This window comes from Calliphora vicina, chromosome 3 (assembly GCF_958450345.1).
Source record: "Calliphora vicina chromosome 3, idCalVici1.1, whole genome shotgun sequence".
NCBI lineage: Eukaryota > Metazoa > Arthropoda > Insecta > Diptera > Calliphoridae > Calliphora > Calliphora vicina.
In genome coordinates, this window is record NC_088782.1 from 43755542 (window position 1) to 43782797 (window position 27256).

General features: G+C 28.9%; 4 protein-coding genes across 4 annotated transcripts; all 4 read left to right on the top strand.

Moving 5' to 3' along the window:
• Positions 1-149: 149 nt before the first annotated feature.
• RpL8 (ribosomal protein L8) lies at positions 150-1379 on the top strand. Its single transcript, XM_065502930.1, has 3 exons — positions 150-173; positions 461-615; positions 696-1379. Exons 2-3 carry the CDS (start codon positions 478-480, stop codon positions 1326-1328), a joined length of 771 nt encoding a protein of 256 aa, XP_065359002.1. The 5' UTR covers positions 150-173; positions 461-477; the 3' UTR covers positions 1329-1379.
• Positions 1380-3395: 2016 nt separating this feature from the next.
• On the top strand, positions 3396-21794 carry LOC135953188 (protein spitz-like). Its single transcript, XM_065502915.1, has 2 exons — positions 3396-3537; positions 20248-21794. The coding sequence occupies exon 2, from the start codon at positions 20387-20389 to the stop codon at positions 20972-20974; it is 588 nt and encodes a 195-aa protein (XP_065358987.1). The 5' UTR covers positions 3396-3537; positions 20248-20386; the 3' UTR covers positions 20975-21794.
• Ndfip (Nedd4 family interacting protein) lies at positions 3397-25770 on the top strand. Its single transcript, XM_065502914.1, has 2 exons — positions 3397-3537; positions 24549-25770. The coding sequence occupies exon 2, from the start codon at positions 24579-24581 to the stop codon at positions 25326-25328; it is 750 nt and encodes a 249-aa protein (XP_065358986.1). The 5' UTR covers positions 3397-3537; positions 24549-24578; the 3' UTR covers positions 25329-25770.
• On the top strand, positions 10829-12417 carry LOC135954934 (uncharacterized). The gene has a single exon (XM_065505181.1). It carries the CDS (start codon positions 10829-10831, stop codon positions 12395-12397), a length of 1569 nt encoding a protein of 522 aa, XP_065361253.1. The 3' UTR covers positions 12398-12417.
• Positions 25771-27256: the final 1486 nt, after the last annotated feature.

Sequence of the window (27256 nt, forward strand, 5' to 3'; positions counted from 1 at the left end):
TAATTATTTTTCACATTGGCATCTCCAAATGTTGCCAACTAACCAACTTGGCATCACTTTTGTGCTGCCATTTGTACGAAAAAGCCTTGCCATATTGAAACATAAGTGTTTGACAACTTTGACAGCCGTTCTTCTTCCTTCTTTTCTTTCTTTTCTTTTTTAGCAGGCTTTCGGTAGGTGTTGTGTGTTAAAATTAAATCTATAAAAATATGAAAATATACGAGCCATCTATAAAAATAATATGCAAAATGTGAAAAAATATAATGTTAATAAAAGTGCTATGTTAATATTTTGTGATATTTCACAGAAACTTGTTAAAAAATGTACAAATTATATTTGTAAACAATATGTTAAGACTTCTGTGATGGCTCGTATAAGTAAATTGCAGCAGCAATCTAATTGTAATGTGACGTATCCAGTATATTGTTTAATGTTTTTTCCCTGTTACAACTCATTTTAGAAAACTAAAGCCAAACTATGGGTCGTGTTATTCGTGCACAACGTAAAGGTGCTGGGTCCGTATTCAAGGCCCATGTACATCACCGCAAAGGCGCTGCTAAATTGAGATCTTTGGATTTCGCTGAACGTAATGGCTACATTCGCGGTGTTGTCAAGGTAGGTTTTTTTCCCCCCAAAAAATTATTTGCTACGTAACGGCATTTGTAATTAATGAATTGTGTTTTTGTGTATTTTAGGAAATCATCCACGATCCTGGCCGTGGTGCTCCCTTGTCTGTAGTCCACTTCCGTGACCCCTACCGTTACAAGATCCGCAAGGAGCTCTTCATTGCCCCCGAAGGTATGCACACTGGTCAATTCGTATACTGTGGCCGCAAAGCTACCCTCCAAATCGGCAATGTGATGCCCGTATCTCAGATGCCTGAAGGTACCATCATTTGCAACTTGGAAGAGAAGACCGGTGATCGTGGTCGTTTGGCTCGTACCTCTGGTAACTACGCCACCGTTATTGCCCACAACCCTGACACCAAGAAGACCCGTGTTAAGTTACCCTCCGGCGCCAAGAAGGTTGTCCCCTCTGCCAATCGTGCTATGGTTGGTATTGTTGCTGGTGGTGGTCGTATCGACAAGCCCATCTTGAAGGCCGGTCGTGCCTACCACAAATACAAGGTCAAGCGTAACAGCTGGCCTAAGGTACGTGGTGTTGCTATGAACCCCGTTGAACATCCTCACGGTGGTGGTAACCATCAACATATTGGTAAAGCTTCCACAGTTAAGCGTGGTACCTCTGCTGGTCGTAAGGTCGGTCTTATTGCTGCCCGTCGTACCGGTAGAATTCGTGGTGGAAAGGGTGATTCCAAGGACAAATAGATTGCTAAGTAATTTTATACCAATATCAATTGATTTGATATCATACAACAACATCTTTGTTTACTTGATGCAAGTGTTTATAACGCTATCAGTAAATTTGATAAGAATTAAGTTTTTATGTTAAATAAAATGAAGATGATAAATGGATAACAACATTTTTCCTACAAAAAATTGATTTTTTTTTCGAGAAGGGATTACCTAAACGAATAGAGTTTAATTTGTTAGGAACAAACATGAAATTGATTGATGAAACAAATTAAAAGTATACAAATGGAAATCCGGGTCAAATAAATTATACACAAATATATTTTTCATTGTATGTATGTATATATTAAGAGTTTCGTTTTTGGACAGTATTCGTTATTAGAGCGAATACCGATATCGAAACTTTTAAAAATAGAAAAGATACAAATTTGAAATAATATCAATTTCACTTTGAAAACTGGAAGTGGTTTCATTCCGAAATAAATTTTCGATTTACTTTTTCTGAAGAAGCAAAATGCGGAATTAATTCCACTTTCGATCGGAATGGAATTCTGTAACAGGCCTGTATATCAAAAATCGAGATAATCTTTTGCTTATATCTCAGCCACTTGTGGCCCGATTTTTCCGAATTTAAAGCAACCTAAGTGCGACTTTTATTGATTCGGAAAGTTGATTTCAACATACAGATGGACTTGACTATATCGACTCCCTTTCTATATGATATTAACATAAATATCAATATAAGTCATTTTTAAATTTTTAAGAAATTAATGACTCAACTTCTGAGCAGTCCGGACCATTCACAGAAGGTCAAAACTGCATATTGATGGTGGGTATACAAGATTCGGCACAGCCGAACATAATACTCTTACTTGTTTTTACTAATGCATTCTCAAATTCGTACGAAAGTGAATTTGAAGAAACAAAAATGTTCGATAAGAAATCGGACCTAATTATAAAACTATGTATACAGATAGATTATTTATGGCCATACACAATTTTTTAATTTTTCTTTGATTTCTCTTTTATCGAGGTTGAAAGTTCAAATTCTATGAATGGTATAAAACGGTTCCATTTCAATTTTATATTACTTTTTAACAGCTTATCCAATTTTTGTAATGTTGGTCTCAGAGTACTGCTTATGTTTCAATATATTTTCCTTATTTGAAGAATAATCAAAATCTTCAAAAATATGTAGATTTTAGCCATTTCATTCAGATTTTTTAAGTATGTTACCAAAAACACTTTCGAAGAAAAAAGAACAATAAATTAAGTCGTTTCGAAAAAAAACGACTTTGAATGTGTTATGACATTTTACTATTTTATAAATAAATTTTGAACAAATCATGCGATTTCAGAAATAAAACCTGATTTTAATAGTAGTTGTTAATTAATATCTTCTTTATCTGTATTTAATCCAAATTTTTACTTGTCAAATATACGAGAAAACATGAATTTTAATTTTGATGTTTACAAAAAAAAAAATAATTGATCTTTGCGAAAATTTATAAAACTATATATGTATTTGCTGCAACCACGTCATAACTCAAAATCCGTGTTTTTTGAACTGAGTAATACAAAATATGGGTCGTTATATAGTCTTTCATATAGTTTTATCTGTTTTCAAAAAAGTCGCTAACGTAAACAATTTCGCTAACATGAACTCCCTTGGTTTTAATACAATTTATTAAAATTTACAGTAGTTAATATGTAATAAAATATGTACCAACTTTGTCAACATATTTAAAATGTTTGTAAATTTTATTTTTAATTGATGTAAAGCCGTTACCGAAACAGCATCTATCCGTTACACCTAACCTACCGGTAGCACTATTGTGAATTATATTTTATTATAGATACTGAGTACTCAGCAAAAAGTCGGTATAGAGTATTCAGTACTCAAATAATCGCAACTTTTAAATCTCTATCATACAGTTAGTCAGATTGGAACGAAAAAAAGTTGTGATGTGTATTATCAATTGTTTTCGCTCAAAATAAAAAGAAAAATTAATTTATTTGTAATTAAAAGCGACAAAAAGTGAAAAAATTTTATTGTAATTATTAAAAGAAACAATTGTACAAGTGAAAACTACAAAAGTTACAAGTGCAGTAAGATAATTACGTACATTTATGTGTATATATACACACACACTCAAATAAAATCACGCAGATCCAACTAAACTAAAAAAGTGAAAAAGGTGTTTAGGAGGTGTGAGAAAAAAAGGTGAATACTAAAATAAATACCATATAATATACAATAAAATGATTCAAGGAATATGGGAGCAATGAAAAATATTAAAATGTTGTTTGGGTACACGCATATGTTAAAAAAAAATTTTGAAAAAAAGAAAACAATATTCTAAATGAGAAAGGTGGGGTATTTTGATGTTGTTGTTATGACACTCGCATATATAGACAGATTTGGATGAATATAAATAGTAGTAGTATGTTTATTGTGAAATAATACTAATGATCTGAACTAATTTTTAGTAAAACAATCTATAAATCTGGCAGACAATATTGGTAGACATACTTGAAACATAATAGCGATAGTTACATTGCAAACTGTAAGTTTAAAGATAAAATATATTTGTATGAAATAGTTTATTATTTTAAATTTATTTGCCCTTGTCTAGAATTCTTATTAAGTCTTGTCTCATTTGTTTTGTTTTTTTCTTTTTATTATTGTTATTATTGTTTTTACCCCCACATTAAAAATGTCATAAATTCAGGGTTGCCAAAAGTACATACTTAATTTATCAACAATAGGTATTAGGGGCAGTGTAAGGTGGAATTTAATATTGGGAGTTTTTAAGCCCGATAGAGCTTGAAATTGTAAAAAATAACACGCCGCTATACTTGACGAAGCGCATTCTGGACATCCAATTTTTGGCTGGTTTTCAGCATAAACCAGTGACTTCGGATGACCCCACAGGAAATAATCGAGCGCACGACTTTGTAAGCTAATTGATAGGTCCATTTCTCAATATCAAGTTATCGCCAAATCTTTGTTTCAATAACTCGATGGTTGCAGTCGCCATATTTCATGTATCGTTATCCTGTTGCAACCAGGTCTCGCTCGGATCAATGTCATCCACATTTTCAAACAATCTCCTTTGATCATAACTTAATTTTTGAAGAAATATGTTATTAAGTTAGTTCGGTATGTATTGGAGTCTGTAGGGTCTCTTGTGGATTGCTCTCACTCCATATTCGGCAATTTAGATTACATATAAACAAACCCGTTAAACAAAATCTGTCGTCTATAAGTTGCGCGAATCGATGACTGATTTTCAAAGTAAATTTGGATCCAGTGTCAATATATTCCTAATGAGCGTTGTATGACAGTTTGATAGTTAATGTTTTAATAAGTAACGTGTTTTTTGGGTTTTTTGGTCAATTTACAAAATGTTTGTGACTCAGTGTTTTGTTGAATATCCCTTGTTTTTTATTACAGTTTCACAGCCACTTGGAACTAATTAAATAATCAATCGTCTGCTTTGAAATATATTGCCATTCACTTATGACCATACCTGATGATGCTTCCTTCGCGGTATAATTTTATGTCCGTATTTTGTAGAGTCTGCAAAACTTGTTTCTCCTTTAAAATCCCATAATTTAAGTTTCTCCTTTATTTTTACAATTACAACAAAATACTGGCATTAGGTGGTTTTTTGTAAACGGGCTATACAGTTTTTTTTAGAAATAAGAAGTTTTTTCGAAGGACGAGAACTCATTTCCAATTTTAGATTATTGATTCAGAGCTTCGTATTATTTAATTAAATTTTAGCTTAATTCTCAAAAATATTAATTCAGAATTATAAATTCATTCCATAAAACCAGTCCCGACCAATCAAATGTTTTAGCTTCATTCAAAGGCTTTATTTGAATAGAGTTCATTCATTGTAGAATTAATTCATAATAAAATTCATTCAACCTTTGAATGGTTAAATTTTTGTTAATTCAAATCGAATCCAAATTGAATTAAAATAGTTTTTCTTCATTCAATTTGTTTTGCTTTTAATCAATTACAAAATTAATTGAAAAAAATTAACTTTTGTAATAGATTTGAATTAACTATAAATTTTATTAAGCCATTTTGTAATGGATTTAGATTAATGAAAACTTGAAAGATTCAATAAGGAATTAATTCTATAATGAATAAATTAAAAACTTTTGAAGTACTAAGATATTAATCTCAATTTGTAAGTAATTCATTAATGGAATAGTTAAGAGACAAAATTAATTTGATTTTGAAAATTTAAATATTGTTTGGGAAACATTAATTTAATATTTATCACAGATAGTTTTTTATTTGCTTCAATGCAGCATTTCTTTGTTATTTTGGCTTTTAAATTTTCGCAAATCTTGACTTTTTTGTCCCACCAAATACAGAGCATTACTTTAGATTCGGCCAATCAGCCGAATAGTTTTCAAAAACAGTTTCCATTGTATTTTCACTCACTGTATGTAATTTATAAAGTACAAACCACTTTCAATTTCATTCAATTGCTAAAATCATATATATTTCCTAATAACCAAAATGAAAAAGGTTAATTCCTAATATTTTAAAATATATCTAAGAAAGTTTGCTGTTTCTAAATAAATCCCCAATTATAAGCTGTAAATTCACAAGTATGGCAGGCCTGCTTATCATTGCCATGTCGACATCATTTGGCAGTGCAGTCGGCGATTACCGTTAAAACTAAACTATAATTATCTCTTAATAAGGTTGTAAAATTAAAACAAAAATAAACAAGTTTCCTGTATTTTTTTTTCAATAGTTGAATTTCGTTCCAGAAATGTTTATTAATCCGAAATATAAATTTCATCATATTTAGTTTATAAATTAATAAACTTCAACTTGCTTAAACTTATACTTTTTATATACATATTCTTATCTTATTATAAAACACCTGCTCTCGTATAACTTCCGTTTTCTTTGTATGTACAAGCATTATACTACATATAATATTTTTGATGTTGTTGAATTTATTTCTAAGCTTTTTATCACGTTTTTTTTTGTTCATTCTTGTTTGGTGATATACACCACTTACGTATGTACATATTGTAAGTGGTTTCATTTCTTTTGTGGTCTACATATTCATGTAAATGTACATTAAACCTGCCCTTCGATGTATAGGTCATTTTTTAAAATGGATTTTTTATACATTATATACAAATAAAATTTGGAGTGCCAAGCATTTCCAATTTGCATTAGGTCTTGCAACAATTTATTTAAATACTAAAGATGAAGATTATACCTATCCAAGACAAATTTATTTTAAGAGCAGGCCTATTGCACAAACAAACATACATACATATGTATATGTTTGTGTCTTGTCCTCCCTCTTGTATTCATGTTTTTACCCCTCATTCAAACAGATGTGTTGCTTTTTATTTTCTTGTTTTTTTTTTTGTATTTTATTCTTATTTTGTCATTAAAAATAGCTTTAGTTAATTTTTATCGATATTAATTTTCTTTTCTTTTATACATATTTGAAGTACGTACTTCAAAATTGCTTATTTAAGGTGGCATTATTACAATAATCTATTTTGTATGGGTCACGTTCTTAAACGTATACAATGATGTTAAATTTGCAAATGTGTACTATGTGCGATCTATGATTGCTTTAAGAGTTTATCTTAACGAGTAATTAATTAAAAATTATGTACATTAAATGTTTATTACTACAGTATTTTTAATAGCCTAGTGAAAAAAGATAATGCGAAAATGTTTAAAACGCGTTAACTAACTAATTAATTGTTAGATTTCATTAGCATTGAATTGAAAATAATGTCAATTATTTTGTTTACATTAACATTGTTTACCTTAATTATAATGCTTTTTAATGAAATGTTTTCATTACTAATTATTTAAAAATTTGAATTCATTACCATTAATCAATGCTATAGCTAAATCATATCATTGTTTATACAAACATACAAATTTGTTTGTTTATTTATTTTTCTTTTGAGAATTTTTCCTGTCGTCATAAATTCTAAAACCATAGAGAAACAGATATAGAGTGGAAATTAGAAAAAAAAACTCCAACAGAAAAATTATACAAAATAATCACACATACGATTGTTGTTTTTGTTTTCACATAGTTTTTTACTAATACATTCTCACCACTTTGGTTTTTGACAACTGAGTTCGGTCTTTGCCAGGAGAGTTTCCTATCTATGTGTATTTATCAATGACTATAACCGTATGCGAATGAAATTGGCAGATGTATGATTTTCGGTCCAAAGTAAAAATCGGTCCATTATTTCACTTAGTCCCCATACAAATGTCCTCCCGATATAGGACTTCAAATGCTTGATTTAAATCGTTATCCACACACATTTTTCTACAAATATGTTTTATATACATACATATAAATAATTGATAATTACTTTAACGATCATAAAACTCTTAAAAATGTTGGTATGCTTAAATAATTCATTTGTGTTGACCTTAATATAGAAAAAATCAATTAATTACCTTTAATAACGTATGCGGAATGAAATTGCAACAACAATTTGACACTGGTCAAAGAATAAAGTACATGAGCTATTAGTGTTTTAGGACTTATTTTGAATTATCTTATGTTTTGCCTTAATACTTTAAAACCCCATTTGAAAATCTGGCTTTTAGTTATTTCACAATGTTAACAAAAAAAAGAACTATGTACATTGAAAAAAAAACATTTGTAATTTTTTCCATATTTTATCTATTTTCATCGGGAACAATTTGTTATATTTTACATCAATCAAGTGGCAGTAAAAGGCAAATAAGTGGACTTTTTTGGAAGTAAATAAACCTATTATTGATAAGATGTGCAAAGTAAAACATAATCTTTTTTCTATAAAAATATATTTGGATCTTAATCAATCAGATGTAAATTGCAAGTTTTAATTTTTTTGGAATTTGATTAATATATTATGAAATGTGTACATAAAATTAATCACTTCATAAAAAGAAAGTGATTATTTTATTAAAAAGAAAGTTCTTCTTAACTGTTCCATCATCCAACTGTGACACCCAGATGATTATGGTGTTTTCCAACACCCTTGAAATTGCAGACTTTCTAAAGTGAAAAAATGTTCCAATTTTTTAAATTAAAAATAATTTTAGGGTTTTTGGACCTTTTTAAATAGAAGAGTTTTTGTAGATTATCTACATATATATAAAAATGAAATGGTCCATGTATGTAATGGCATCACGTGAGAACGGCTGGAGCGATTTGGCTGATTTTTTTTTATTCGATTAGAAATTTTCAGGAGATGGTTTGTAAAGAAAAAAATTCAAAAATTCCGGGTAAAACTCGGATCTTTGTTTTAGTACAGTCAACTGTAATAAAAAAGCTCCCTAAAGTATGCAGTACAAATTTAGATATTTTATTTGCAAATAAATAAAAACAGGCAGGTGTATGTGGGTTGGAGAAACTTGAAGAACTAACATTAGTAAATGCTACCGGGCGAAGCCGGGCCCAAGTTGGGCGAAGTTGGCCCAACTAGTTTAAAATAAAAATCGAGAAAAATAAGACCATGAACACAAATAAGAGCTCATAACTCCGACAGTTCTGATAGAAGCGATTTTGCACGCATTTATTAAAAACGAATGAACTTTAAAACTATATAATAAGTAATACAGCTATATTCGGCTGCGCCTTCACCAAATTATACTTTAAAAGAAAAATTATACTTTCAGGTAAATAAAATTGAAATTTTTTATTAGCGAAAAATCGTATGCCAAAAATTTAATTTTTTTTTAAAAAAAAAATTTAATTTATTTATTTTATTTTATTTTTATTTTTATTTATTTATTCCAAGTAATATAAAAAGCCTATAAGGCCAATCAATATATATTACAAAAGTAAATTCCTGAATACAATTCATTATAATTATTATAAATAATAATACAAACTAAATTAATATTAATCAATTATTAATTAATAATAAAGAAAAAAAAAATATTAAAAATGGCTCCCCAGCCATTATAACATAAAAAAGAAATAAAATGTCCCTAAGTAGTAGCATAACATAATCTGAAAAGGAAACATGGCGACTATAAACTCAAAAAAGAAATACATTTTCTTTAATTAAAAATCAAAATGGGATAAAGTAAAATTAAAAAAATAAAGTTTACAAAAAATAATTTGTGAAAAAAAAATTTTTTTGTTGAAAAAAAAAATCAGTGTAAAAAATATTTTTCCCGATTTTGACCCATTGTAGGTCCGACTTACTTTGTTTGGCCTTGGAAACATCTATTATTGGATATCCATATTGTCTATATTAATGACTTATTAATCCAGATATTGATAAACAAGTAAGCGAGCTATATTCGGCTGTGCCGAATCTTATATACCCTTCAACAAATTATACTTCAAAATAAAAATTTCAAATATTTTTAGGCAAAGAAAATTTATTTTTTTTGTTGTTTTTTTTTTAATTTTTTGGAATTTTATTTTTTTAATATTTAGCGAAAAAAAAAACTTGGTGAAAAAAAAAAATTCGGGTTAAAAAATATTTTTCCGATTTTGACGTCCAATTTACTATGGTTTTATATTCGTCGTTGCAAAGTTCTTGGAAATATCTATCATTAGATATCCATATTGTCTATATTAATGACTTAGTAATCCAGATATATGTAGGTCAAAAATCGAGGTTGTCCTGGTTTTTTCCTTATATCTCAGCCATTTGTGGACAAATTTTCTCGATTTTAAATAGCAACCGAGCCGGTAGATATTGATGTATGACTCATGTATGTGAGTTATTTGGGGGCTAAGGAAAGTTGATTTTAACATACAGACGGGTACGGCTATATCGATTTCGATATCTATAACGATCCAGAATATATATACTTTGTGGGGTCGCAAATGAAATTATCTTGAAATTACAAACGGAAAACCAAACTAAAAAACGGAAAACCAAATTTCTAAATTCTAGAGAACTTTAAATATTGTATGGCAATGGAAACATGTATCCAAATACATACATATTATCGAATTCAGAAGAGTAAAGGGTAAAAAATTAACCTTTAATCTTCTGAATTTTACCATTATTATCGACATTTATTCTCTCCTTAAAAACACAGGACTTCTAAAATATACAGATTTCTTGCCTGTAAAGTACGAAAGCACATTTTTGTCGCGCACTATATGTATGTATATCTTGACATTTAGACGTTACTAAAGTATTCGTTGTAATTTGATCCGTTGTCATGGTAACACAACAGGAAATCAATAAGAAACCAACAAATAAAGACGAAGCAGCAAACGAAATTCTTCTACTTATTTATCTATTTGTAAAAATTCCTAACCAGCCTTTGAAAAATTATACAAAATAAAAAAGGACAGCGAGCTAAAGCAGTGTAATGGCGAACAAAATAAAACAGTTTGCAATACTTTAAAATTTTAACAATTAACCTAAATACCAGGTGAAAGAAAGAAAGCAGCTAATATAAATGTCTAGAAATTAGAAATTGGTTAATGGAAAATACTACTTATAGTTAGTTAAACATTGTAGCGATGAGTACGAAAAGATGTTATTCGCTAAGCGAAACACGTATCGAAGAACATCTTAAGCTGTTGGAAAAATTGGAAACACTGCCATTGGCAGATAGTTGCTGTGATATATGTCATTGTGATTGCTACAACAGTCATCGTAGTGAAACTGATGAGTGCTGCAATAGCAGCAAACAAGTTAACAAGGACAGTAAGCTAGCTGCAGACAATAATTCGCTGGAAGAAGCGGTCAACACAAAAGTTAGGAAAAAGAAATGTGCTTCCATAACCACAAAATCAAATCGTACAACCAAATCAAAACAACATTCCAATGAAACAACACTGCCAAATGAAAACTTAACTTTTGACGCATTGACTACAAGAAAATCAAGAGATCCAGATTTACGTAAGAAACGTAAAGCAAAGAGACGCTCTAAAAGTGTTGCGTTACAAAGAAGTCAAAGTCAATGTTCAGAACGCCATTATACTAGAGATTGTGAAATTTTGCAAGATCTTTTAACTTCACTGGATGATAAAAATTTATCGAATTTAGAAATTGTAGGCAAATCAACAGAGACTCATAAGGAATTGGTTGATACCAACAAATATACTATGATAAGTACTTCCAGAACTCCACTACCACTGCCACAAAGTTATTATTCGTTTTCCTATCTCGATGATACAGACACCAGTTTTGCACCCATAAGACTTAGCGAATCTATGGCCAATTTATGCTTGGCTCCTACCATTAAAGAAGCATATAATAAAGTACCTGATCACGATAAACGCATTTTAAATCGTATGGCCACAAAACGTACCGAACAGGCGTTGGCCAAGGAGAATGCTTGGCTAGCACGTAAATATTGGGAGAATGAACGTTATGAACGAGAACTTTTAAAATGCGAACAAATGGAAGAATATAAAAAGGCCGTGCGTGATAAACAATTTCAGGATTATCTACAAACCAAAGCCAGACTTAATGAGATCGCCCAACGTGACTTATCCGAATTGCAACGTTTAAAGGAATCCTTACAGCAAAAAGATGATCGTACAAAGAAACGTTTACAAAGTTTGCGCACTGAACGTGACTTAGCCGTTAATCAAAAGCGGTGTGAGGAACTGCGTAAAATGGAATGTGTCAATCTACATCAAGAAGAGCACAATTTGGACGAAATGCTACGTAAAAGTGAAACATGTCATCGTTTAACGGAGCGCCTAAAACGAGCCGATCATATACGCAATAAAATGTTGGAAAACTATCTAAAACGTTTACGCTATGACAACTACATTGAGCAATTGCAACATGAAGAGCACTGGCGTGAAGTTCAGCTAAACGAGAAATTGAAACGTGAACAATTGAAAGAACAAATTTCTCGTAAACGTTGTCGATCGCAACATTTTGTTGAGACAAAACAGCATCGTAATGAAACTATACGTAAAACTGCCAAACTTTCTAAAAGTTTGAGAGATATTGTACGTTCGTCGGTAACACCTGAGACAGGTGTTACACTTTTCGGTACTGGACCGTCGAATAATATTGGTGTAAATGCTCAGAATTCTTTGAGTAAATTGTTACTTAATCGTCCGTTTTAAAAACGTTCATAGCTTTAAGAAACTCAGTTCAAAAATTTGATAGTTAAATAAAAATATACTTTCAAGAAAATTTAAAATTCATTATATATGTATGTAGTTCTTTCAATATTTTATTCAAAATCTGTTAGCTAAGAATTTAGTTCGGTTGGCGAAAGAAAGTTTTTGCTGGGCTTGCTAGATCTTTCTGGGCCGAGTAACTCAGGTCGAATCGGTGCGTAGAACTTGTAAGTAAACTGTATTTTTTTTTTGTATATTTTCTTATCGTTCCGAACTTGGTTCGTTCAGGTGTAAGATCTATATACTAGCTATCTAGCCATATTAACTGAAACATTCTCGAGCAATGTTTTAGGTTAGGTTGACGTTTTTAATAACCGCATTTCAACCCTATTCACAGTTTTGTTGTTCGTCTGTGCCGAATCTTATATACTAGGGTATTCAATCGATTAACCGTTAATCGGTTAACCGATTAATTTTTGCCGGTTAACTGTTCGAATAATTTAAAATTGATGATTTTCAAATAACGAATAAACCGATTAATTTGTGTCGATTACCCGATTAACCGAAATGTCTATTTTTTTGCACTTTATGCAGAATTATTCACCCCTATCGGCAATAACATGTGAAATTTTGTTCCCATGAAATATCCATTTCCCTCGAAGGGAAAATTGCTATCGGGAATATCATGATGAACTTTACATTCACAATAGTTGATTTTGTTCGTAACAGCTGTTTATTGTTTACAAAATTCCATCTAAAAATTTCACAACAAGGGGAATTTTTTTCACGTGAACAAAGTTGATGAACGAAAAAAGGAAAAGGGAAAATATTTCATGTGAAATGTTGATTCGCGATAGGGGTGATTTTGTAAAATTGAATTTTTTAACTCGTGAACATTCCCTTCTAGCAATAGTTTTTTGAAGTATAGTACGAAAACTGAAACTAAGGAATTTGGAAATGACATTTTTTCTAGAATATTCTATATTGAACTTTGTGATAATGAGTTGAAGGACGATATGGTAATAGACGAAACTAAAGACATTACTGAAACGAGTCTTTAATCAGAACTTAAGGAAACTATTAAAGTATTATAAATCTAAAAAATGTGTTTTTCTTTTCAATTTAAAATTAAAATAGAAATTATTCGGTTAATCGAATAATTTAATATTAACCGATTATTAACCGATTAAATCTAAACCCCGATTAATTATTTGCTCGATTAACCGATTAATCCAGAAACCCGATTAATTGAATACCCTATTATATACCCTTCACCAAATATACTTTAAAATAAAACTTTAAATATTTTTAGGTAAACTAAATTTATTTTTATACCCTTCACCATGAGTGGCAAGGGTATATATAAGTTTGTCATTCCGTTTGTAATTTCTACATTTTTCATTTGCGACCACACAAAGTATATATGTATATTCTGAATCGTTATAGATAACGGAGTCGATATAGCCATGTCCGTCTGTCCGTCTGCGTGTTGAAGTCAACTTTCTGAAGCCCCCAAATAACTTACATACACGAATGATACATCAATATATCCGAAATTCTTCTTACCAGGACAACCTCGATTTTTTACCTATTTTTGACCCATATCTGGATTACTAAATCATTAATATAGACAATATGGATATCTAATGATAGATATTTCAAAGACCTGTGCAACGACGTATATAAGACCATAGTAAGTTGGACCTACAATGGGTCAAAATCGAAAAAATATTTTTTAACCCGAATTTTTTTTTCACCAAAATTTTTTTTCACTAAATATTAAAAAAAAATTTAAAAACTAAAAAATTTTTTTTTTTTAAATTAAAAATAATTATAAAATTTAAAAAAAAAATTTAAAATTTAAAAAAAATTAAAAAAACAATTTCGAAAAAACAACTGGAAAAAAATTTAAATTTTGTTTACCTAAAAATATTTGAAATTTTTATTTTAAAGTATAATTTGGTGAAGGGTATGATTCGGCACAGCCTTGTGCCGAATCTTTACTTGTTTTTTCTAAAGTTGTTTTTTTAATATACTTTTATACTTTTTCCGATTTTGACCCATTGTACGTCCAACTTACTATGGTCTTAAATACGTCGTTGCAAAGGCCTTTCAAATATCTATCATTAGATATCCATATTGTCCGTATTAATGACTTAGTATTCTAGATATAGGTAAAAAATCGAGGTTGTCCTGGTCTTTATATCTCAGCCATTTGTGGACCGATTTTCTCGATAAATAGCCTAAAAAAATTTACAATTTTTATTTTGAAGTATAATTTGGTTACCCTTCACAGCCGAATAAAGCTCTCTTACTTATTTTATATAATTTTGGCACGCTGAGTACAAATATGGAAAAAAAATAAAATCGTACGTGAAGTTTTCTAGATAGTTTTTCACTGAAATTGTCGTGGTGAAATTGGACATAAACCAGTTTTATATGAATAATATTTGATATACCCCCTATATCAGACAAATATTTTGTTTTAGGTTCATTACCTTGTCGAAAAGTGTTTGTTTCTTCCCTATTATATATCCATGATTTAGGCCATTTAATTAGAAATATAAACAATTTATACTGTATGAAAAACAAATTGTTTTAAACAATTTTAATATGATTTGTTTAGAACAAAAAGAAAACATTTTTATGATATTTTTGTTTACTCGCTTATTAATCATCTAATTAACCTTATCGTGCCGTATCATATCATCACATTTATTATCTACCACAACATTTAATTTATAGATTTAAAATACCATTGTTTTTGTTTGTTTTGTTCGTTGTGTTCATATATGAATTGAAACAAGCCGTAAATATCAAATATATGTACAGTCAGCGTCAAAAGAAAGTGTACAACTTGTTTTTACATTTAAAACGTTTTATTTACATATTAAAAAACAATTTTTTCTCCAGTTCTAGTATATTTAACAAAACACTTAATTGTTCTCTTGCAATATATAAACAAAAAACTAAACTATTTCAACTGCAACAAAAACAGTAACAACAAAACCAAAAATACTCCATTTTTAACGCGTCAGAAAAAAGTGTACACATTTAGAATAGCAATAAGATTTTTCTAGCTACATAAAAAAATATATTGTTATTCTTTATTTTTGCCTAGATTATAATTTTTTGTGGATCTTGCTGCTAGTCTCATGAGATTTTAAGATAGTAGCTTTTCTTGTTTGATCGCGAGAACTTTAAAACCAAAATGGGAAAACAAACTGCAATTGAAACAAGAAAGTAAGTCATAAAATTTAAAAATGAAGGCAAATCGTCACGTGAAATCTCCTCTATAATAGGAAGAAGCGATAATACTGTAAAAAAATTATAGACAAACAAAAAAATTTAGAATTTTAGAAGATCAGCAACGTGCCGGAACACCAAAACGCCTTAACAACCTTGAAATACGATCGATTGTGAGAGCAGTGAAGAAAGTATTCACAGTAGGTGCAGTAAAATTATGCGAAGAATTAACAGATTCGTCTGGAGTGAGAGTTAGTAACAGTACGGTTCGCCGAGCGCTACACCCAAATGCTCTATATGGTGGAGTTCCGAGAGAATAACCCCACATTTTAAAACGAAATAAAGAGCGACTTCGAGAATTCGCAAACAGGTATAAAAACCAAGAAAATTGTTTTGGAATAATGTGCTGTTTACGGACGAAAGCAAGTTTGAGATTTTCGGAAGTAAAAAAGGAGTAAAATTTGGAGAAGCAAAAATCAAGAGTTCGACCAAAAAATGTACTATCCACCGTAAAGCATGGTGGTGGTTAGGTGATGGTGTATGGCGGCAAGTGGCATGGGAAAACTCATATTTATTGATAGTTTGATGAGCAAAACCGATTACCTAAACATTCTTATAGAAAATATGGAACCCATCATTAGAAAATTAAATCTAGACCGAACCTGGATCTTCCAACAGGACAACTATCCGAAGCATACGTCTTAACTTGTTAAAGAATGGTTGTTGTATCATACACCGAAACAACTGGAACAACCCCCACAGTCACCGAACATTAATCCCATTGAACATCTGTGGTAGCATTTGGACAGACAGATCAGAAAATGAAATATTACCAGCAATGACTCTCTACACGAAATCCTGCAGGAAGAGTGGTTCAACATCCCAACATCGGTGACATCAAAATTGGTAGAAACAATGCCAAGGAGGCTTGAAACTGTTTTAAAACTCAAAAGATGTCAAATAAAATACTAAACACGTTTTTTCTTATAATTTCCCTAAACTGTACACTTTCTTTTGACGCGTTAAATATGGAGTATTTTTGGTTTTGTTGTTACTGTTTTTGTTGCAGTTGAACTAGTTTAGTTTTTTGTTTATATATTGCAAGAGAACAATTAAATGTTTTGTTAAATATACTAGAACTGGAGAAAAAATTGTTTTTTAATATGTAAATAAAATGTTTTAAATGTAAAAACAAGTTGTACACTTTCTTTAGACGCTGACTGTATATATTTTTTTTTGCTAATATACAAAATTATTCATTTCCGAACATACATATGTATCTTCATATAAACATAAAAGTACCTTGCAAGTATTTTCCTTCAATGCATTTGTTTTTGGTTAATTTAGGAATTTCATGGTAATTATTGTTTAGTTTATATTTAGTTGGTTGGTATTTGTGTAGAGTTTATTTTTATACAATTTTTCTGGTAATGGAGTTCGGTTTAAAAATAAAAACCCCCACAAATGTATGAAGAAAGGAAGGGTGTTAGAATACAATGGAAAAATAATACTAATCAAAGTCAGTAGAATGACGTGATAATACAAATATTCACAATATAAACAAACTATGTGTGTAACTAAGTACTTTGTTTAAAATTTTTGCCATGTGTGAACTTGACCAAGGACACATCATAAAATTTTATTTTTTAAGATTTCAAGGTGAAAGTTGTTAATTTCTATTGATTGATCGTAGGCAATTTCTAAGATTTGATTTTATATATTTTTCAAAATTAAATTCGGAAATACGAACTTTTTAAAGCTGTTAAAATAATCTCTAGATTATGCATTATTATGATCAGGGAAACCAAAATATGCAAATGCATGTTTTTTCTGGTGAGTCTAATGAGCACATGGATAAGATATTTACACGTTTCAGAACTATTTAAGAATTTTGGCATCGATTTGTTAGTGCATATTTTACCCTTAAATACATATTTTTGCATATATTTGTTTTAAGAGCATATTTATGGCATATTTTGCGTTTTTAGAGCATATTTTACTGTTTAATAGCATATTTTGAGTTTATCAAAAACAAATTTTGTCTTACTTATTTTTCGCTGTTGTGTTACAGGTTTTTACTTCCTTTGTTTAAAATTCAAAATTGAAAAATAGATGGCTTTTTACCAAAAAAAAAATTTAAAAAACAGAAATTTTTTTTTAAAATTTAAAATAACAATTCGAAAAATTTTTTTATCCAAAAAATGAAAAAACTGAAAAAAAATTTTGTTCACCTAAAAATATTTAAATTTTTTATTTTGAAATATAATTTTTTATTTTGAAGTATAATTAGGTGAAGGGTATATAAGATTCGGCACAGCCGAATATAGCACTCTTACTTGTTTTAATATAAAATAGGCACTATTTTAATAATAGCTCCATCTAAATATCAAATTTTAGTTCTAATTCAAACTTAACCGTTCTAAGTGTTAAAGAAATATTGTCTTTTAAATTTGCTCCTGTAACATCAGTTGATGTCGAAAGAACATTTTCTATGTTTAAAAATGTTTTCAGATCCAATAGACCACGATTTTTATTTGAAAATTAAAGAAAATTTTTTTTGGTTAAAAATTATGTAAAAGTTTGTTTTTTAAGAGCATATTTTTTAAATTTTAAGAGCATATTTTAAAGTTTTTACTGCATATTTAAAGCGCCTAAAACGCTTTTTTTTGAGCATATTTCCGGTTTCCCTGATTATGATCAACAATTCAAAATAAAATTCGAATTTATCTTCGAAAATTTGTTCTATGACTGTTAAAATAATCTCTAAATTTTGAGGAATCTTAAAAAAATAATTTCAGTTTTATTGGAAGACAATTTACAATTTAGAACTTAAAAATTTTTAAAAAATATAAGTTTTTAAAAATATTATCGAAAATTCGAATTTAAACTCGAAATATTCAAGGTGCTCCAAAAAGATGAAAATAAATTAACAATAAAAAACATTATTTAAAAAAGCTTTTATTTAAATGCTCTTAACTCTTTGCGGTTTAGTGGTCACTTTACTAACCACCTTTTCAATGGTCTTTAAAACATAGTTTATTGGCATCTATTGGCATTTAATTAAAAAATTATATTTTTATAAAAAATATATCGTTTATGTTGTTTTGCAAAACTTTAATTTGAAAATATTGTAAAAATCTGTTTTTTTAAGAGACTCACGCATTCAATAAAAAAAGCTCAGAGTGTTAATTGGTCATCGAATTCATTGTTGCTTTGCTATTTTGTTTGTTTGGTCAGAAAATTTATTCAAAAATATTCGATTTCAAAATAATTTATACGAAACAAATATTTTTATCATAATTATTTTTAATGCCAATCGCCAGGGTGGTTAGTAAACTAACCACTTCACTCCACAAAAAAACTTGCAATGGGGTTGGTTTTTTATGTTTTGATTTATTTGTTCTTACTTTTTATAATAAACTAACCTTGATTAAAGTTCAAATGCAACTGTTTTGATTTTAAACTTTTACACTAAAAAGCGTGGCTGAAAGAGTTAAAGAAGAAAATAAATTAAACTATTTTATTACATTATACAATTTATATGATATAAAAGATTGTCGCGACTAGCCCAGAATTAAAATATAGCGACAAGCTTTAATTTCATATAAATTGTAATAAATTGTTTAATTTTATTCATCAGCCATTTATGGAACGATCTTGATAATGTTCAATAGAAGAATTCATTTAAACAATGCTACTTCCTTTATAGTCGAAATCCGAAGTAAATAAATATTGTATATGAGTGAATGTGTTTATATAGGCCCATGATGGGAATAAAAAGAGATCGATATTAGATCATGTGCCACGTTAAAAACAACCATTATATGTAGCTAGTGGTGACACTTTAGTTGTAATATTGAGCTTTTCTTTGTTGTGTTTGTGCAAAAATATTAATTTACTGGTTAAAAATCGTTTATTGTGCAGCTTTTTAAAGATGTACTTTCTAAAAAAGCTGCCTTTTTCAAAGTACACTTGAAAATATTAAGCTTTTTTTTGGTTCAATAAAATTTTTTTTATAATTTTGTTAGCATTGCATAATATTTATTGGAAAATAGCTTACAAATTGAAATTAATTAAGTGCGATAAACGGTAGTGCTAGTAGAATCTATTTAAAATATTTTCTAATTTAATAAACTCTTAAGCATTCTTAAGTTGTGCTAAACAGAACCTTCTTCATATTCAAAAAAAATAATAATGATAAAAGAGGAAACATTTCCAGGTAAATACAATTTTTTTGTGAAAAGTCCAATGTTTCATGTTTGTTTAATGTAATTTTAATGATTGAGTTCGTTATTTTCTTTAATAGGTCGCTCTCTAAAGGCAAAACGCTAACAACTAACAAAGCAACCGCTCTAGCCAGGGACTTTTTGTGGGGGATTGAAGAAATACTTGCGTTAACTTTTTGCAAAAAACACTTAACTGCTTACTACTTAAACAAGTGATCGAATAAAAAGAATGCTGCTTTAATTGTGCATTTTATTTTTATTTAATATTATTGTTTTTAGTTGTCTTATTTATGATTATTAATTAATAAAAAAAATGATTTTAAATAATTTTGTTTTGGTTTTTCATTTCATTAATTTCAAAAATTTTGTATTAATTTTCAGCCTTTTCATTTTATAAACAAACATTTAAACGCAAGTACGAAAACGAAAAGAAACGAACATCTAACGACAACAACATCTGGAATAAAATGTTGGATTTATTTAAATAAAGTTATACGAAACAATTTACATAACGATCACGATGATGATGATGAAGGATTTGAAAGGTTTCTATATAATACAACTGCTAGTAACGATGAGCACTGTGTGCCAGGGTTGTTCTTCACGAGCAGCACCCAAACCTAGACCAACATTGCCCTCCACCATGGCTCCGATGACAACACCCAGGCCGAATATAACATTCCCCATATTGAATTGTCCACCGCCGTATGCGGCCTGGTATTGTCTAAACGATGCCACATGCTTTAAGGTCGAAATCCATAACGAGGTCTTGTACAATTGTGAATGTGCTAATGGCTATATGGGTCCACGATGTGAATATAAAGAGATCGATGGTAGCTATTTGCCAACCAGACAACGTGCCATGTTGGAAACGGCCAGTATAGCTAGTGGTGCAACTTTAGCTTTAATATTTATGCTCGTTCTGTGCTTTTCACTTTATATACGACATGAGAAGCAGCAAAAACTAAAAATGAGCGAAAGTTCTACAATGGCGCACGAAAATGCTGGCATGGATGAGGTTGATGGCATAACCAAAATTCCAGAAATGCGACCATTCGGTCCACATCATTATCAAGTTTTACCCTTATCATCGGCATTTAAACGTTAACAGTGAATTGACGTTGGACAAAATGCTGTGTAGTATTAGTTAAACTTATTTCTAGCTTTTTCTTTTAAATGTTAATGTCACAACATAAAGTTTAATAAACAAAAACACAAGTTGTCACTTTTAATACCAATCGTTATAGGTCGTTAACTATCTAAAATAATAATAATATTTGCCTTATAACTACAATATAAATCTAGTTAACGGCTTTTCACATTACTCTATATTTCTATTTACACTTTTTATGCACTGAAACTTTATAAACATAAATTTAAACATAGCAACTATAATTTTAAGAGTTACTTTTTCTTTTTAGAGCAGCTATTTTTTTGTTGTATTAAATTATTGTATTTTTTATTTAACATTTTTAACCTGTTCAATATAATCTTGTCCTAAGTTTTAATGTATTTATTTATTATTTATACTTATTTTATTTATTTATAACTATTATTATTTGTTTTTTATTTCCTTTGGCAGCTTATTGTTTTAGTTACATTTAATTTTAATGTATTTATTTAAAAAAAAAAGTATTTCTTTTTACCTGAAACTATAAAAGACATTAAAACAGTATATTACCATTGTTTAATAACTGTTGTATTTAATAATTTTTTCTTTATACTTATTTATTCACATTTTCTTTGCATTTCCTACGAACAACGAATTATTTAATTTTAAATATTTCATAAAATTATAATGATATTCATATTGTAGCAGAGATATTGTACGTTATTGCATACTATTACTTTTAGTAGTGAATAAATAATATATGTATACACCTAACAACAATAAACAAGTATTAATTTAATTAACATTATATTGAAAATTGTTTTATTCATTTATTTTTGTTATTATCAGCAGCATCTTGTTTTTCGTATTCAGTCCTATACAAAAATTATTGGGCAATAACTTGTAGAATATATATAGTATAAACAACCTGTATATACAGGGTGATGTGAAGTATTTGATACGAATTTATAAAATTTTTGTTTTTTAATTCAAGATTTTTGAGTTTGTAAAATAAAAATATTTTTTAATCCAAATTTTTTTTTTTTTACAAAAAAATTATTTTCAACATTTTTTCACTAAAAACCGTTTTAAATCTTTGTCTTAAAGTATTCGTTGGTGTGATGGGTACATAAGATTCGGCACAAAGAAGGATTTAAAGAAAAATCCAAGAAGACCTGAGAAATGGGCTAAAATCAACGATTTTAAACAATAAAACAAATAAATTAAAGTCAATAAATGATCATTTAATAGCAGTTTTTGTATGAAGTATTTACTTTCACACTTTGGTTAGAAATCAAATAAATTAAGTAAATATGTAAACAATTAGGTTTTTATTTATTTTTTTGAATGTACATATCGTTGGTTTAATAAGGAAAGGAGACGTAATTCGATTTTTAATTTTCTTATATAAAAAAAAAACTTAAACAACTTGAGGTAGTTTCTATATAATTTTTGTTGGACTATATTCCGTAATTCGTTGTCAATGAAAACGACTTATGTCCTTTCTACATTAAGCCTTCCATATGTATGTTTGTACATCTGTTGGGAAAAGAAAAACGTGTCGATTACAGAAGCTATTCACTCATTGTGTGACAAAGAAAATTACGTCATTAGGTACTTACTTAGACATGTCTAACGCAAAAGTATAATATGAAAACTGTTAAACATTTTGCAAAATTAAAAAATGAGATAATGAACTTAACCAAGCCTAAAATGTATACTAAGGACATGTTACTTACGGGCAAAAATGCTACCCTTATTCTGCTATTTGCCCTTTAATGTGTTCTTTTCTAAAAAAAAAGGCAAAATTATAAATGGGAAACATGTTCATTTCTAAAAATGAACAACAGTGCTGTAGGACTGAGTTTTTAATAAAAATATTCGCAATAGATTTAAATTTTAATATGAAATATCGTCCGGTCGATATCGAAATATCGTCAGATTTAAATTTGAGTGAAAAGGTTGTTTTACAGCCATCCGTGTATAGAATATTCAAGTTTATTAAATGTACTCTGTATTATATGTTTTAATTGGTAGATCGAAAAAAAACTATTTTTAGAAGTGAATTTTTGTTTCTTGTCAACAGAGGAGGGGTAGCGTTGTTTTGTTGTGATACGAGAGTATGTACTTGTTTTAGTTATTCTAGTTTTGCTAAGATAATACTGCGGACAATATTTAAGGATGTTTTTGAATTTAGGTTAGGTGTTTATAAATACATATTTTATGTAAGGCAACAGAAAAACGTTTAGATGATAACGATGCCAATTGATTCATGCAAAGAATGACAATTTTATCAAAAATGTCATGAACGTGTCATGTATATATTTTTCTCAAGATTCATCAAAATCGGCCCAAAAATATATAACATTTCGCTATCTTTCCATTAGAAATTCCAAATATTGAAAAAATTTACCTTTGACCTTCACACTTTAATGTTTAACGTTTTCCAATTTTAGTAAAACTTTCAGAGTATATTTAGAATTGTCTGGACTATAATATTTTGAATAGGTTCTACTTAAAATTCATAACAGTAAGGAAATTGAGCTCATTCTCCAAAATATGGCCAAATAATTTGTTTTTCTCGAAAATTACAGGAGATATTTTCATAATTTTTTAATTTTTTTATTCCCTATTATATTCTCAATAAATCCCAAATGAGATGATCAAAAAATTCTGAAATTTGTTTAACAAAATTTTTAAAAATTTGAAAATAGAGTTTTGAAACTGCCGTTAAAAAAAATATTTTTTTTGGTCATACCTGCGAATAGGTTAACGGTATCCTATGAAGCCTATGATTTTGTTCCTACATTTCTTGTTCTAGTGGCCTGAGACACGATAATGGCCTGGGGAATTTTTAATAACATTAAAATTTTTTAACCACTTTCTGTTTTTATGTCTCATTAGAAAGACAATTACGTAAACATTTCTATTCTTTTATGTGCTGTTTTTCTATAGCGAACGAGTATTTTGAGTGGAAATTTAACATGTGTTTTGTTATTGTAACAAAAACAAAATACATGTAAAACGATATATCGATATAGCTGTGTCAGCCTGTCTATTGAAAGCAACTTTCCGAAGACACATTAACTTACATACATGATTCGCTATAGTCCTGGTTCGGTTTCTAATTCAATTCGCGAAAATTGGCCCAAAACATAAACAATACGATAGACATTTCAAATGGCATGAGTCAAAATCTAGAAACATATTTTTTAACCCGATTTTTTTTTACCAAAATAATTATTTTTAACAAAAAAAATTTGTTTCCGAAATTTTTTTTTTAAATTTTTTTTCAACAAAATTTGTTAAATTATTATCTTAAGTGAGGCGCATATAAGATTCGACACAGCCTAATATAGCTCTCTTACTTGTTCTTAATCCGTTTCATTAAAATTTTCTGGAATGGAATGACATTTTAGTAGTATTCTGGGTAGTGAAATTGCATAGGACATTTGAGTCTCGACTAGGAACTCAGAAATCATTTACAATCTTGTTGACCTGGCAACATTTTTAATTCCTTCAGTGTGCGTGTTTTACTTAACATTGTTTATTTTTTGTTATATATTTACAGATAAATCAACAATTTTATTAATTAATAAAAATGCCAGATAATAATCAAGGTCCGCCCGAGCCGGAATTGGGTCCACCCAAAGCAGATTTCAGTGCTCCGCCACCATATGAATTAACCAATAGTCATGTAAATCTAACACAACAATCGCAAATGCCATTGAACCAACAAAACCTTCAGCAAGCACCTACATTAACAGAAATACCCATGCATCATGGTAAATTACCCACATACGAAGAAGTTCAAATGGAGAAGTCACTGAACGGAGAATTGCCACCGGGATTTTTAACAACACATACCTTACAGCCGCCACCATTAGCACCTCCACCAAATCCATTATTGGCAAATTTACGTGATCCGCCTGGATCAAATGGTGGTGGCGCTTCTGGTTTAACATTTATTGCAATTGATGCCTCAGAGGCCGAAAATCTAACTAATTCAAGTGATAACAATCTCTTGGGTACAGACATCATGTTTATAATGGCATTTGTGGTGGCATTTTTATTCAATTGGATTGGCTTTCTAATGCTGACATGTTTCTGTCATACCATTGCGGCTCGTTATGGTGCCTTATCCGGCTTCGGTTTGTCTCTGGCTAAATGGACACTGATAGTGAAACATTCAACTGACTTGGCTTCGCATGAAAATTCCTGGTTATGGTGGCTAATAATGGCATTTGGCTTTTTAATTTGTGTGCGTGCTTTAATCCAATATGTTAGTATCAAGCGAACATGGCGCTTATTATCCACTTCGGCCCAAGAGCGTTTATTATTCTTCTATTAAAAATTCATATAGATCTAAAATTAAGACAGAGAATATACATACAAAAGAAAATATATTATTATATACAAAGAAAATATTTTATATAAGCTAAGAAGGTACAAAAGATATGTTGCCAATTGATTTGTATCTTAATTAATCTTATACATAATTATTATTTGTTTTTCTTTTCAAAATGTAAAAGGGCTAAAACGTTAAAGTATGTGTATTAACAAAATTTTGTAAGATAAATAAATTTAAAGTATGCAGTCAATATTATACATACATACATATTATATTATGAATTCTTTAAACATTTTAGAATTACATATAAACAGTTTAAATTTCATAACGTTTTTTTTTTCTTCTTTAATTGTAAAAATTCTTGTAAAATTTGTTGGACAAATTATTTTGTCCACAATTTGGCGCAAATTATAATATATTAAAAGTTCTACTAAAACCTTTATTATTTTTTTTTTTATTTTAACATTTCCTTGGAATAAAACAACAAATTTAAGTGATGGATAAAAATATTTAAATATTGTTGACTCAAAAAATATACTATTTAAAATTAAAATCACCAGAAAGTGGTTTTAACGATTCTTATTCATAGCATCGGTAGTTGTGCTTTAATGTGATGAAATAATGATTTCTCTTACAACAATTTTATTTTGAATACTTTTCAAACTGCAGTAACAGTTACATTTAAAAGTAATGTGATGTGTTTTATTAAAATGTATAAAAATATATACGAATGAATCGAATGCTACCCCATAAAGTATATATTCTGGATCGTTATAGATAGCGGAGTCAATATAGCCTTTTCCGTCTGTCTGTTGAAATCAACTTTCTGAAGCCTCCAAATTACTTACATTCATGATTGATACATTAATATATGCAGTATAGTCCTGGTTCGGTTGCTTTTTAAAATCGAAAAAATCGGTATACAAATATGAGATATATACGGCGACTACCTCGATTGTTTACCTATTTGTTTACTATATAGTTTTTTTTTTCAAAAATTGTTGTAAGAAAAATGTTGATCAAAATTGTTTGACCTATTTTTCATCAAAAATAATTTTTATAAATATTGAAAACTAAAGTGTGCTTTGGAGAATGGTATTTAAGATTTTGCACATCCGAAAATAGCTCTCTTAGTTTTTTTCACACCTCTTTTATGTCAAAATTAAAAATTTTGGATATCTAATGATAGATATTTCAAAGACCTTAGCAACGACGTATATCATAGTAAGATGGACCTACAAATGGGCCAAAATCGGAAAAAAATATTTTTTAACCCGATTTTTTTTTCACCAAAAGTTTTTTTTCGCTAAATATTAAAAAAAAATAAAAATTTTAAAATTTAAAAAAAAAAATCCAAAAATATTTTTTTCTAAAAATTTAAAAAAACAACTGGAAAAAAATAAATATTTTTTACCTAAAAATATTTAAAATTTTTATTTTGAAGTATAATTTGGTGAAGGATATATAAGATTCGGCACAGCCGACTATAGCTTTCTTACTTGTTTATTTACAAAATTCATTGAAAAACATTTTCTAAAGGACTTTTGTAATAGATTTTAATTGAGGAAAAATTTAATCATTCAATAAAATTTATTAAGCTATTTTATATTGGATTCGATCTTAATGATTCATTAAGGAATTAATTCTATAAATAATGAATTTTCAAAGGAATGAATTCAATATGTTTAATGTAATATGGAATTAAGCCCATGAATTCGTAAGAAATACAATTTAATTCTTTCAAACTTTTGATAAAATTACAGTTTCATTTGTTTTTTGTTCTGAAAATATTCAAATAATATATAAAACTATGAATTTACTAAAAATGTTGTTAGCCCTATACTAAAAAATATGTATATTTTTCTTTAATTCTGGTTAATAAGCTATTTTTGAAGTAACAATTGTAAATATTAAATAAAAAACAAAAC